This window comes from Pseudomyrmex gracilis, unplaced genomic scaffold (assembly GCF_002006095.1).
Source record: "Pseudomyrmex gracilis isolate BER0280 unplaced genomic scaffold, ASM200609v1 scaffold_912, whole genome shotgun sequence".
NCBI classification, from domain to species: Eukaryota; Metazoa; Arthropoda; class Insecta; order Hymenoptera; family Formicidae; genus Pseudomyrmex; species Pseudomyrmex gracilis.
Window position 1 is genome coordinate 26968 of NW_018021496.1, and position 15352 is coordinate 42319.

The following is a 15352-nucleotide window of genomic DNA, read 5'->3' on the forward strand; positions in this document are numbered from 1 at the left end:
ATTAGATTTTATAAAATTCACTTATGTCTATAAATATTTTTAATAACCAAGAGTGTTAAAACTTATAATTAATGCAACTTTTAAACACGGAACATGTTTTGGACATTCTGTGGACGTCTGTTGGTAAAAATTAAAACGTCCATTAAACGTCCAATTACGATCCGTCGAACGTTCAGTGAACGTCCAGCATGGACATTTTATGGACGTCGTACGGAGTTGCAAACATACCTCGAATGTACGTACATTGAACGTCCAGCGAACTTTAACCGGACATCCATCGGACGCTCCAATGTTCACAAGGAAACGTTCGATGGACGTCTAATAGACATCCATGTGCTATAATCAAGAGCCACTTCGTTGCGCGTGAACTTAGCTCGAGGAATTACCTTGTCTCTTGATTATGCGCACTGACTATGCGATAGTGTTTCGCGCTAAGTTCATGCGCAACGAAGTGGCGAAAAGCCAGTGCCTATTATACGCGAAATGCAGTTTTTAAAAAGCATTGTGTACAAATAAATATTTATATCTCAATAACGTCTGAACTAATTGATTTCGTTTTAGTCTCAATTTATTCGGATAAAAAAACTAAAGATAACAGTGTTTATGTGTTTTTTTTGTCCGTGTCTTCTGTTCAAAGATATTGAAAATTTTTTTTTATATATAAAATTCTATCATGTTCGGATCTCGTAGTCATAAACCCAGTTTTGTAAAGAAAGAATATATAAATAGTAAAATTATTTTTGTTTTATATTGTTTGTTTTTGTTTTGTTTTATAAGATTACCAAAAATCTTATAAGTTTATGTTACGCGATTAAGTATCTTCAGAAACTTATACTTGTTTTCAATGTATTTCAAATCATTACAAATAGTCACTACAAAAGGTGATCGATACACAGCCTCTAAAAAACATACTCTCTGCATCGAATAAATGAAATAATGTACCAATACGTGTATCAAAATATTCTCAAAACAAATTTATTAAATACAGTAGAAAATATGCCGTTTTCTATAAAAGATATTATATTCCAACATGATCGGGATCCGAAACACACCGCAAAAAGTGTACAACAGTGGCTAAAAGCACAAAAATTTTCTGTTCTGGAGTGGTTTGCACAAAGTCCAGATCTCAATCAAATCGAGAATTTGTGGGTATTTTTGAAAAAAAAGTGCAACACTCATATGAAAAAGAACCTTCATTGATTTTTGAATTACAGCAGAGAATAGAAGAGCAATGGAGTACAATTCATCTTGATTATTGCCACAATGTAGTGCATAGTATGCCAAAACGTATTGCAGCAGTTCTACAAGCTAAAGGATTATGGACTAAATAATAGTAAGTTATTAAAAATAACAAATTTTATGAGTAAAACCATAGTGCAAAATTGTATCAGTGAATATTTCTTGTTACAGCCAAAAAGAGAAACAGTTACAACTTTAAAAACTGGTTCCAGCCACTTTTAATTATGCGAAATATTTCTGTTATGTATATTGTTTGATTGTATTAATGTTATTAGCAATAAAAAATACATTTACACGAATTCTGTGTTATTGATACAGTTATGTTCTTCACTGTATATATATATATTATAAATATAAACAATTTAAAAAAGAATAAAAAGCAGTTCATATAAAGAGATAATGCAAAATAATATACATTTATATTGTAATGTAAATATACATTATTAGAAAATAAATATATTTATACATAAACTACTAATGTGATATACAGAATATTCCATATGTTCCGGACCTCTGATTTTCTCGGAAAGTATGCATTTTTGAGAAAAATGTTTGAGACAAAAGTTGCAGGGTATAAAGTGATGTATTTAGTGACGTTAACAGGTTGACGTTGGATCGCGTCGTCAAGGTCAAAAGTACATCGATGTTTTTAAACGAACCTTTATTGTTTTGTTATATATTCTATAATAACCGATACCGAGACATTTCCAATACACTAGTTTCAAATCAATTTTTGATAAGTATTTTCAAAGTTATGAGTCCTCAAAGTTTAATTCAATTCTTTAAAAACGTGCTATAAGAATTTCTTACATTTGTATGATTTTAATACGTCGGCTTTTATTGTCAATCTGTTGTCAAGTCTATTTTCTACAAATATTGATTGTATTTAAATTTGGTTTTAGTTTCATGTAATTGGTTCATGTAATATTTTACATGACTTTTACTTTGTAACTACTTACGTAGCATACTCAGCGACGGAAATAATTATGCGCAAACAACAATCTGGCTATATGCTCGATTTTTTTACTGATTGCTTAAAAACTAATCGTATACTAATACGCAACTAAATACACAGTAATACTTTTCTTTAATTGCATATTTATTACTATCAAGATTTTCTATTCTTTTTGAGCTTTCCTATCAGCTTAATGTGTAATTTAATTAAACAAATGTATATAAGTTTTTAATATAACACACTATAAGTGCAATGTTTTTAACACAACCATCTTGTATAATTTACCCGAAAAAAATTATTTTTTCAAAAAAAAGTACAAAGAGCGCCAAGTACACGCGCAACTTGTATCTTTAAAAAGTATTATTATATTAATGAGCTACATAAAAATTCTTGCTCTACAAAATCTATTCTAGAAAAAAAATGTCAATAAGTAGCGTTATGTAAATATTGCACATTTATACATTGTATCAAAATAAAATATTAGAAAACTATAACAATAGCTTTGCGTGAAAACTCTTAAATCATGTCAAATTATACTATAAATTTCTATAAATTTCTTTTTATGTAAAAAATCGAAAAGTTCCATATAGAACTATCAAAATACAAAATATTTAATGCAAAAAAACTTTGTGCATCTGCATCAAAAATTATAGTAAACTACAGTTCATTCTGATGTATAGGGTTTGATACAGCCGCGCCAAAATTTTGTAATGTAGTAAGTTATTTATTTTGCAATAATATCTAGCGTTTAGGCATTCACTGACTGTTTTGCGTTGGTAGTTTTACACTTCACAATACTTTACTTTTCTGTAACCTTTAAAGGATCGGAAGCTCCTTTAAACTTTGAATCGTTTTAGATAATGTTTTGGAAGGTGTAATGTTTGCAGCTCTTAATTAGCTTAAAAATGTTGTAATTTATGTCCGTACATATATTAGTGAGTAGAGTGGATACAGGAAAACGAGCGAAAGCAACGCTGCTCTTAGCCGAAGCGCACACTATAAGTATTCCGGCGCACACGTTTCTCGACAAACGTATCGTGCACGAGACATTGTGTAAAAAAGTGTTTTATTGAGTGGACATAATTTACTGCTCTAAAAAACATCAGAATTGTTCATCAATATTTAAGTACAAGTAGCATGTTCCGTAAATTTAATAACACAATAAAACAAAATGTGTAACAATCAATGAAATATTTTTTGATGATTCTTTCTGAAAGTATTCACAATAATTTTTTATTACATACCGCGTTGCAATGCAGATGTAATATGAAAAAGTAATTTGAATAGCCTTGACATGTAAATGATACGAAAACATATAATGCATTTTTATCAAGTTTTGCCCTATAATTGTAGTATAAAACTGTTTTTACATATGTAAATTGTAAACTGTTTACTCTACAATGTTGTTTGACAATTATTCTAACTACATCTAATGCTATTTAGTTAAAAAAAAAAACCAAAAATAAGAAATGTCATATTTTTTTGAACTGGAAACCCCTTTAGGAAACCGACAATGGCGTCATCTTTCGTGCCACTCACCTCCATGACATTGACAAAAAAGTTCTAGCTCTTAAAATAAAAAAGGCCATCATAAACATGTCAGTTTTCAGAATATTAAATATAGATTTTTTTATTACACTAACACAAAAACTGTGTTTGATTATGTATTGTAAAGTGTACCGAAAACATTATTTTTTCAAAAAACTGGCGCCATGTACACGCTCCACACGTACCTCTAAAAAAAGTATTATTATATTAGTATACTACATAGAAACTTTTTCTCTAAAAAATTTCGTCTACAAAAAAAATGATATTAGAAAGTAGCGCAAAAGAAATCTTGTATGAGTATACATTGTTACAAAATGAAATAATAGAAAACGGCCAAAAGTCAAAAACCTATGTAGAAGTGTTTTCAAAATAAAAGTTATATAATGCAAATTACGTGTCGCGGCTGCACCGAAAGGTATATTGAACTAAAATTCAGTCTGATGTGATAGCTACTCAAAAGCTTTTTTTTTATTAAGCATACAATTATGGGGTACTTTTACTTCACCGACAATCATTTCATCAATAATCGTTTCATTGACACCATTTCATCGACACCGCATTTCACCGACAATAGTTACTTACCGACACGTTTCGATCACCGACAATGTTTTCATCGACATCGAGCTTCGTCGACAATGTTTATGATAACAAATAAACATTTAAGGTGAATTATTACAGAAATTGACAGTAATACGTTTATTTCATTACTTTTTTATTGTGTTTGAAAAAAAATCGGTAAACATATACAGACATAAATTTTGTGAAGGCACTAGCACATAACTTGCAAATGTAACGATTCAGTTCTTGATGTTTACACTGTCGATTAAAGTTATATTGAGTTAATGTATCTAATGATTTATGTTAGACAATTTATTAATTATGTATTCATGAAGTAAGATGTCATATATTGTAAAATGTTATAATTATATTGATATTAATCATTAATAAAACACAATATTATTTTATGTCCTAATTTAAATAATAAAATAAAAAAAGCAATGAAATAAAAGTATTATGACAATTTCTATAATACTTTATATTATATGTTCATTTTTTATCATACACATTGTTGGCGAAGCTCGATGTCGATGAAAACATTGTCGGTGAAATAATATTCGGTGATCTAAACGTGTCAATAAATAAATATTGCCGGCATAATGCTGTGTCGATAAAATGGTGGTTGTGAAACGATTACTGATAAAATGATTGTCGGTGCAGTAAAAATAACCCACAATTTTAAAGTATGTACTTTTCAAACTTTTTCGATAAAATAACATTATTTTTTTTGACAAAAATCATCTAACGATACTTCTCAAAAATATCGAAAATTACTTGAATACTCTATTAAATACTATTTAAATAATAAATTACTTTTATAATTATTGCTACATTTGAAGAGCTATGCAAATTGATTTATTATGAAATTAAACTTCCATATGTGAANTGAATAGCTTGCGTGTAAATTTTCTTGGCGCTACTTTCTGAAATCATTTTTGTGTAGACTAGATTTTGTAGAGTAGGAGTTTCTATGTAGTATAATAATATACTAATAATTTTTTTAGAGATACATGTGGCGCGTGTACTCGGTGCCTATTTTTATCTTTTTTTTTAAAAAGTAAAAATGTCACTTTGTTTATAGAATTTATTACGAATATTCATTTTGTATATGTTTCCTAAATTGTTTTACTTAANTGTTTACCGTTTACTTAAGTATTGTATATATATTATTTTTCAAATTCTATAAAATATAAGTTTGAAAATGATGATTAGAATTGTTAATACGTTTATCTGGATTCTTTTCTTTCGAGAAAAAAATNCGGAGAAATTTGGTATCGATGATTTAGTGTTTCTGAAGTGCATCGTATTGTCTATAGTATTACGTGAAATGAAAATAAAATTATATAATTATGTATTTGTATACTACAATAATGTAGTAATTAATATACATATCGTGGATAGACAATTACCGCCAAGTGTATACAAATTTAATTATAAAAACCATTGTACTACAAAATGTTTAAATGTATATAGTAGTATAGTAATTCTAAAATAGCTACTGTGCTCACTAAATTTTTAATATTAAAATTATTTGAATAATAATAATATTAAGTTATTTACTTTAATTCTATTATATACACTGTNTTCAACAATAAAGAAAAAAATACATACTATCCATTTCATGTAAACGCTTCAAGATCAATCAATTTTTTTTAAAGGAAATGATTGTATAGTACTATGTTTATACACCCATATTGATGCAATTTTAGTAATCGACTATAGAAAGTGTTCACAAATATATCACATAAATATATCACCTTAGGTATTTTATATATTGTTTTGAAGATGTGAGAAATAGGTGTAGTTTATTTATTATCATTAAACTTATAAGCTTCACTTGTACGTTTGCTACAATGGTTTATTTTATTATACTACTTTACATGACGATATATAATATTATAGAATATGTTACAAGTAGCATTGTATATATATATATAGATACTTATACAATGTAATAAGACAATAAGTATACATGTATGTGTTTTCGAATAATCAAAAATCTTTATAAAAATTAAGCAAAATATATATAGAAAGTAAATACAATATATAGGCAATATGCAATATTACTTGTATATATAAAATATAAAACTGTTTTGTGTAAAACATGTAAGAATATCACAGTATTACATTAATTTTATATTTTTTATGACTTATGAGAAAATAGTGCATATATATATAATACGTTAATTATTTTCTATGTATAATCTTTGAGAATTTAATACATTTAAATGTATTCAATTATACAAATATGTATATTTATATGTATATATATTTATATATTTTGTATATATATGTAGATATATACAATGTATATATAATTATATATTTATATATTTTTATAAATACATACATTCACCACATAAAATATATTACAATATTAAATTAATAGCAATATTACATATAAAAGTAATATTACATATTGTCTATACATTCTATTTACTTTTTACATATTGTCAAACAATATATTTTACGTAATAATAGAATTTATAAACTTTTCTAAACCCTATTACTTTTAGTTTCTACGTAAAATCTGAATAATTTTTTCATATAAGCATGCATGTGCTACACTATATGATTAATGTACACTTCTATGAACACTTGTCACGTTTATATTTATATTTGACAATCGAATGGCTATTGCANAATACCAGGTCGATATACATCCTCTTTCTTTTCTTTGTCATAAATGGAGGTCAATTTGGATTTACGGTTCCGAGACTTAACATATGCTGCAGTACATACTGAACAGTCGTGTTGCAGTGCCACACTTGAATGAACNGGAAGTACATGAGAAACAAAGAAATTATATTCTTCATCACATATTGCACATGAATATGGCCATGCCGATTGAACAGATCGATGTTTATCTAACTTCTCTTTATCTTCTTCATAAGTATTATTGTGTACCGAATGAACAAATCGACGATCATCTACCTTCATCTTCTGTTCGTCATAAGTATTTGGCCGTTCCAAAAACACAGATTGATGGTCGTTTACCTCCTCCTTTTCTTTGTAAGTATTGTCACTCATCTTCAAAAAAAATGTAATAAACATTTATACAAATATATAATGAAAGAAATAATAAGATCNTTAAGAAGTATACATTAAATGTACGTGCTATAAATACTTTTTAACGTGTAAAGTACTACAAAGTGTAAAACAAATCAATTCGAAAATTAACAACACAGTTTTAGTATACATTTTATATAAGAACAACGTTAATTTCCGCTTATATAAGTAAACATTAAGTGCAAATACTTTTTTGGAACTAATTTGAATTCGACATTGTGTATTTATTTGTACACTAAAAACTTTTTTGCACGTACAATTAGCGTTTGGCTTTTACTTTTTGATCTTATTATTTTTCTTATTACACTTAAATATCAGGAAAACAGTTTATGATCAATGTAAAATTGTATGTAATTGTTATAATGTCACTGTTATTACACAGTCTGTTATTATTACTATAGTCCAGAAACTTTATTTTTATTTTTCTAACGTACGTCGCAAGGTTTATTAAAATGCAGTATTTCGTGATGATGCATCAAGTCTTGAAAACAACTATATTCTGGTTCGGGCTTACATATAGTACATCTAAACATGTTTGACGTCATAGATTTATGAACATTTTGATGAACTTTGTATTCGTGCATTGTAAAAAAATGGTTGTTACAAGCCTTCAAAATAAAACATTATAGATTAGTAACACGCTACATGTTATGTTGATAATTGTTTTTTTACATATCTTTAAAAAACTTGCCCAGCAAAACTTAACAACGTAAGAATGTTTATGTATTGCATGATCCTTTAGGAGTTGAAGACTACTAGATGTAAAAACACATTTATTACATACATATGTATTATTTTTTTTGTGATACGTTTTATAATGAANTAACAAGGATGCTTTATTTTCGCACACGGCATCACATATCTAAAGTAGAAGAATTATATATACATCTGTGATTTTACAAATCGTTATTTTGTTTTGTTTTTAAATACATTTGTAGAGAAAACATATGTCATATACTCACCTTGCAACTCGTACCTGAATGCTTTGTTTTGTGATGNAAAACGAGATGAACAAAGCTTTGAAAATTCTGTTGTTTACATAAAGCACATGCATACATATTTGACATCGGGAATTTATGAACTTTTTTATGATTGTTGTATTCGGAATTTGTATAAAAATATTTATTACATATCTAAAAAATAAAACAGTTTAGATTAACACGCTATAAAGTATTTTAATAATTGTGTTCATACATATCTTTGAAANNCTTGCCACGCAATAGTCCACGACNNGGTCNTTTCTCGCATGATGCTTTAAATTTTGAGAAAGGTTAGTTGTATAATCACACTTACTATATACGTATGTATTAGTTTGTCTATGATGGGTTTGATAATGCTCNCACAANAATGTGGTATTTNCAAAAAACAAATTACATATCTGAAAGATAATAAATATGCCTGTGATCTTATAAATCGGTTTATACTTTGTTTATAAATATATTTGTAGAAAGAAAACATCTTACTTCGCATTGATACTGCTTGTCACTACATGTAGGTGCTTCTCTCGTCAAGTCAGTTGAATATGCCATTGTATATCTGCTTTATAGTACGATGATAAAAAACACAGTTTGTGACACTAGAGTATAACCGATTTAATATCTATTGCACTTGTTGTAAAAGTATTTACCACCTTTGATAAAAAGTCCTGTAATAAAGGGAATACCGATACGTAGCTATAAGAAGTCAAATAGCAACTGAGAATTTGAATTTGACATTGCTGCGAAAGCAAAGTAAAACGTAAACAAGAGACGTAGTCGTGCGATCGTATTTATATGACTCTTTTCACATGAGTATAAATGATAATGACGGTTTGACTTGAATGTAAAACATTTTAATAGAAATGTTGTCACTTTTGTTGTACAATTTGTAACAAATACTTATTTTGTGTATTTTATAAAACTGTTTTAACATTTTGTTCTTTAAGGTTTATTTAAGTATTATATATATAATACATATAAAATATATGTAAATATAAATAATTTATATTTATATTATTTCTGTCTTACATAAAATATAAGTTTGTAAACAGTATTCAGACTTGTTACTCTCTCTTTCTCTGTATCTTTCTCATTCGAAAGAAAATTCTGAAGAAATATGTTTTCGGTAGGTTTTCCGAATTGCAAAGCATTAGCAATAGTAGTCACGTGATATGAAAATAGAATGAAATAAAAATATATTTTTATATGACAATAAAACGTAGTAATTAATAAATTTATAAAGTAGACAAGTAATTCAGAAAACGAATAAACAAATGCAGAACAATCAGACTCCGGCAATACTTCCGACCGTGGTGGGCGCAGAGCAGTCCATCGTGACTTGCTGGTTTCTCACTGGCAACACCTCTAAGATAACTGTTTTGAAACGTGGCGCCGTTGCTCTTCAACAAAAATATAAAAAATATTTAGAATGTAAAAAAACTTAGTGCGGCTGCTTTTTAACGATAATGAAATTATTTCTTTGTGCGATAATTTGATGCAATCGCGCCAAGTTTTTTTGCATTAAATATTTTAAAAATACAGGTTTTTTTTTATGTCGTCTATTCAGTTTGCAAGATTGTCACCATTGTCATTATTAAATATTTTTTAAACATAGTTTTTCTTTTGAAGTCGTTTATTAATTTTGCAAGAGTGTCACCAGTGTACTTATTGTCATTATTGTTACTGCAACTATTGTCCGCTGTTGTTAAGACTGCTGATAATGGGCCTGCTTGGCTCCGCTTCTCTGTGGGCGAGAGCTGCTGCTCATCGCAACCTCTCGTTGCACCGATGAAGTTATTTCTTACGATTAAAACGCGAGGATCAAGGTTCAATTTAAACAAAATAGATGTATTTTTTTTTTAGGATGATTTTTTATATGGCGATGTTTTTGTATTCGAGTTTCATGTTCGAAAGTCACTTTTTAAGTTTAGTTATTATTTGATTTTGTAATATCTGAAAGATAAGTGCCGAGGGAAGAAGCAATCTTCTGATCGAATAGTGACCGCGATTAAAATCGTAACTTGCTCTTTCGGTCAGAGTCAATCTGTGAAAAGAAAACAATCTCTTAATCAGCTACTTTCTGCGATTGTTGCCGCGAACTGCTCCTTCGATCAAATCTCGTCGACAGAGAGAAAAAGAAAGATGCAAAATTGAAAAATTAAATTTATTTGTCACTCGTAATAATGCTTAGTAACTTTTGTACAAAATAATAATTAATGAAGAAATAATGTAACTCGGTTTTACGATAGTGTGTGTTCAAATATTACCTTGATACCAGAGTAAGTTCTCGCGATTGGTGGAACGTCTGTAATAATAATCATAATTGCTAAGACTTACTATTTACTTGAGGTGCGGATAGTCTTCTCTTAAATTAGGGCCTGTACGGCTTTGGTGATAGGTGTTTGGCGGTTTGCAAGTGATTGACTTAAACTCACGTTAAACTTCTTTTGAATAACTTTGATTCAGGCATCGAGTTGTTCCTTTTATGTAAAACTTTTGAAAGAATGAGAACTTCTTGGACTTGCAGGGCTCTTCCAATTGTAGCGGAAGATTTGGGGATCTTTCTCCGCCAAGTACCGCTGTTTGAAATTTTATTTGTTAATTAGTTGTGGAGTTTGTCGGATCGCTAATTTTCGAATGATCACCTCACCTTGGACGATTTAATCGATTTTTTTGGAGAAGGAAAAAGGGAGAGTATTGGATGTTTCCAAGATAACAAATCAACTTTAAACAATGAGTATGTGTAAAACGGTCAATTATAAGAATTAAAAATTCTTAATAAAAAACTCAAAATTTTGCATTTTTTACACTTGTGTTCAGTATCAAGATGGTGTGTGATTACTGAGAGATTATCAACGTGATTAGGAATCTGATTCTTGTGCTTATTGATTTTTGTCGATAAATTTCTCTTGTTCTGTCTCACATATATCACATCACAGTTATTACACTCATTGCAATACACTACATTTTTAATTTGGTCTAAAGCGAGTGAGTCTTTGAGAACTCTAATAGTGTTGCTAAGTTAATTTAAACTTCGGAACGCAAATAAAATTTTTAAAATACTGTATATGCAACTTTAAAATATTTCACGTTATAGAATAATATTTCCGGAAATTATTTTGACTTGACTACATTTTTTGTATATAAAAAAAGTATTTGTTTCAAATCGGTCCTGATTTATAACACGATCAATTGTATTAAATAAATTTTCTTGCAGTTGCTTCATATTGTCCGAAGCTGGAAATCTACCAGCGATGCCGGATATGACAATTTCTTCAGAATCGATATCACTTAAATTATACTTATGTTCACTGTTCATAAGTACCTCTTTATTTAAACTAAAACAAAATAATAGAATAATGCATTTAATAATAATATTAGTAAGCATTTTGTATATAAACAAATATGAATAATAGAAATTTTATTTTGAGTAGAAACAAAACATTGCAATGCAATATATCTAATACTACTCAAACTTAATTTTATATATAAGCAAATGTATTTAATTTACATATAATTAAATGTGTTTAAAGTAAAAGTTATCTATCTTACGACAAAACTTAGAAATGCAATACTTACCTTTTTTTTTAACTATTTTTTTCTGGTATTTGTGCAGTAGCAAAAAATCGTATTTCCAACTGAGAAGAAAAATAACTGAATAGTAAAATAACTTATAGCGCTTTTTTATACTTCCGATTATAATAAGATAAAAATAAACTGTAGTGACAAGTCGAGAAAAGCTTCCTTTCGACTAGCACATGTCGTCCTTCGTCAGCAATTCGACTTGTATATCGATCAATAATAACAATAATAATTTAAATTTTGAAATCTTGCAATTCAAATTATCAGGAGTCATTGCGCATAATCAAGAGCTACTTCGTTGCGCGTGAACTTAGCGCGAGAAACTACCTTGATTATGCGCAATGACTTATGCGGAAGTGCCTCGCGCTAAGTTCACGCGCAACGAAATGACGCACGAACTACGCTTCACGCCCGTGTTATACGCGAAAATCAGGTTTTGAAAAGCAGTGTGTAAAAATAAATATTTATATCTCAATAACGTCTGAACTAATTGATTTTGTTTTAGTCTCAATTTATTCGGATAAAAAACTAAAGAAAACAGTGTTTATTAATGTGTTTTTTTTTGTCCGTGTCTTCTGTTCAAGAATATTGAAAATTTTTTTTTATATATAAAATTCTATCATGTTCGGATTTCGTAGTCATAAACCAAGTTTTGTAAAGAAAGAATATATAAATAGTAAAATTATTTTTGTTTTATATTGTTTGTTTTTGTTTTGTTTTATAAGGTTACCAAAAATCTTATCAATTCATGTTACGCGATTAAGTATCTTCAAAAAATTATAATGGTTTTCAATGTATTATATATCATTAAAAATAATCAATACAAAAGGTGATCGATACATAGTCTCTAAAACACATACTCTCTGCATCGAATAAATAGAATAATAAACCAATAACGTGTATAAAGATATTTTCAAAATAAATTTATTAAATACAGTATAAAATATGCCGTTTCCTATAGAAGATATTATATTCCAACATGATCGGGATCCGAAACACACCGCAAAAAGTATACAACAGTGGCTAAAAGCACAAAAATTTTCTGTTCTAGAGTGGCCTGCACAAAGTCCAGATCTCAATCCAATCGAGAATTTGTGGGTATGTTTAAAAAAAAAGTGCAAGATTCATATAAAAAAGAACCTTCATTGATTTTTGAATCACAGCAGAGAATAGAAGAGCAAAGAGTCAAAATTCATCTTGACTATTGCCAAAATGTAGTGCATAGTATGCAAGAACGTATTGCAGCAGTTCTAAAAAAAGCTACAGAATTATGGACTAAATAATAGTAAGTTATGAAAGATAACAAATTTTATGAGTAATAACATAGTGCAAAATTGTATCTGTGAATATTTCTTGTTGCAGCCAAAAAGAAAAACAGTTACAACTATAAAAACTTGTTCCAGCCACTTTTAATTATGCAAAATATTTCTGTTTTGTTTATTTTGTGAATGTATTAATGTTATTACCAATAAAAAATACATTTACACGAATTTTGAGTTATTGATACCGTTATGTTCTTCACTGTATATATATATATTATAAATATAAACAATTAAAAAAAGAATACTAAACAGATCATATAAGAGATTATGCAAAATAATAAACATTTTTATTGTAATGTAAATAAATATACATTATTATAAAATAAAAATCTTTATAAATAAACTACTAATGTGATATACAGAATATTCCATATGCTTCGGACCTCTGATTTTTTCGGAAAGTATGTATTTTTGAGTAAAATGTTTGAGACAAAAGTTGCAGGATATAGAAGGATGTATTTAGTGACGTTAAAAGTTTGACGTTGGATCGCGTCGTCAAGGTCAGATTAAAGTTACATCGATGTTTTTAAAGGAATCTTCATTGTTTTGTTGTATAATTTTATAGCCGATATCGAGACATTTCCAAAACATTAGTCTGAAATCAATTTTTGCGAGTATTTTCAGAGTTATAAGTCCTCAAAGTTTAATTCAATTCTTTAACAACTTGCTATAAGATGTCATTACANTTTTATGATTTTAATAATTCGGCGTTTACTGTCACTCTGTCGTCAAATCTATTTTCAACAGATATTGATTGTAGTTAAATTTGGTTTTAATGTAATGTCTGTCAAAAACATTTGACAAACTCTTTATGTTGATAAACTTATTTAAAGTAATCGATTATTATAAAAATACTTTAAAAACTGAATACAAATACGAAAAGTTTTTTTTAAATTGACGCTACTAGAGTACTTGGCTAATTGCGTTAATTTATCTTTTTTATGTATATATAGAAACATTAGATGTTTATATAGATTTTATGAAAATAAAGTGATTACTTTTCAGACAAGTATTTAATACACGTGTTTTGTATGTACGTTTTGATAAAAAAACTTATTTTTATCAAATTATAATTGCTTTCAATATACCAACATTGCAGTAAAATAATTTTTTAAACCATTATCAAACACCATGCGTAACACTTCTTGAATATAAATTATTATTAAACTAGACTATGAACGCAATTTTGATTCATAATTAATTACATGACTTTTGCTTTGTAACTACCTACGTGGATAATCAGCGACTGAAGCAAATATGCACAAACAACATTCTGACTATATACTCGATTTGTTTACTGATCACGTAAAAACTAATCGTATAGTAATACGCATCTACATACAGTAATTCTTTTCTTTAATTACATATTTATTAAAATCAAGATTTTCTATTCTTTTCGTGCTTTCCTATCAACTTGATGCGTATTTTAATTAAACAAATTTATATAAAGTTTTAATATAACACACTATAATTGCAATGTTTTTAACAAAATCATCTTGTATAATTTCCTCGAAAAAATTACCTTTTCAAAAAAAAGTAAAANAACCGCCAAGTACACGCGCAACTGGTATCTTTAAAAGGTATTATTATATTAATGTGCTAAATAAAACTACTTTTTCTCTACAAAATCTATTCTAGAAAAAAGATAATATCAATAAGTAGCGTTATGTAAATTTTGCACATTTATACATTGTATCAAAAGAAAGTATTAGAAAACTATAAAAATAGCTTTGCGTGGAATTTCTTAAATCATGTCAAATTATACATCTATAAATTTCTTTTTATGTACAAAATCGAAAGGTTNCATATNAACTATTTTCAAAATAAAAAATATTTAATGCAAAAAAACTTTGTGCGTCTGCATCAATAAATATAGTAAACTACAGTTCAGTCTAATGTATAGATTTTGATACAGCCGCGCCAAAATTTTGTACTGTCCTAAGTTTTATCATTTTATTTATATTATCTAGCGTTTAGGCATTCACTGACTGTTTTGCGTTAATAGTTTTACACTTAAGAACACTTTACTTTTCTGTAACCTTNAAAGGATCGGAAGCTCTTTTGAATCGTTTTAGATAATGATTTGGAAGTTGTAATGTTTG

At 28.0% G+C, this 15352-nt stretch overlaps 1 protein-coding gene across 1 annotated transcript; it reads right to left on the reverse strand.

Annotated features, from left to right (window-relative positions):
* Positions 1–6891: 6891 nt before the first annotated feature.
* On the reverse strand, positions 6892–7972 carry LOC109861666. Its single transcript, XM_020441402.1, has 2 exons — positions 7804–7972; positions 6892–7330 (listed from the first exon to the last, which is right to left on the reverse strand). Exons 1-2 carry the CDS (start codon positions 7951–7953, stop codon positions 6935–6937), a joined length of 546 nt encoding a protein of 181 aa, XP_020296991.1. The 5' UTR covers positions 7954–7972; the 3' UTR covers positions 6892–6934.
* Between the last annotated feature and the right edge of the window lie 7380 nt (positions 7973–15352).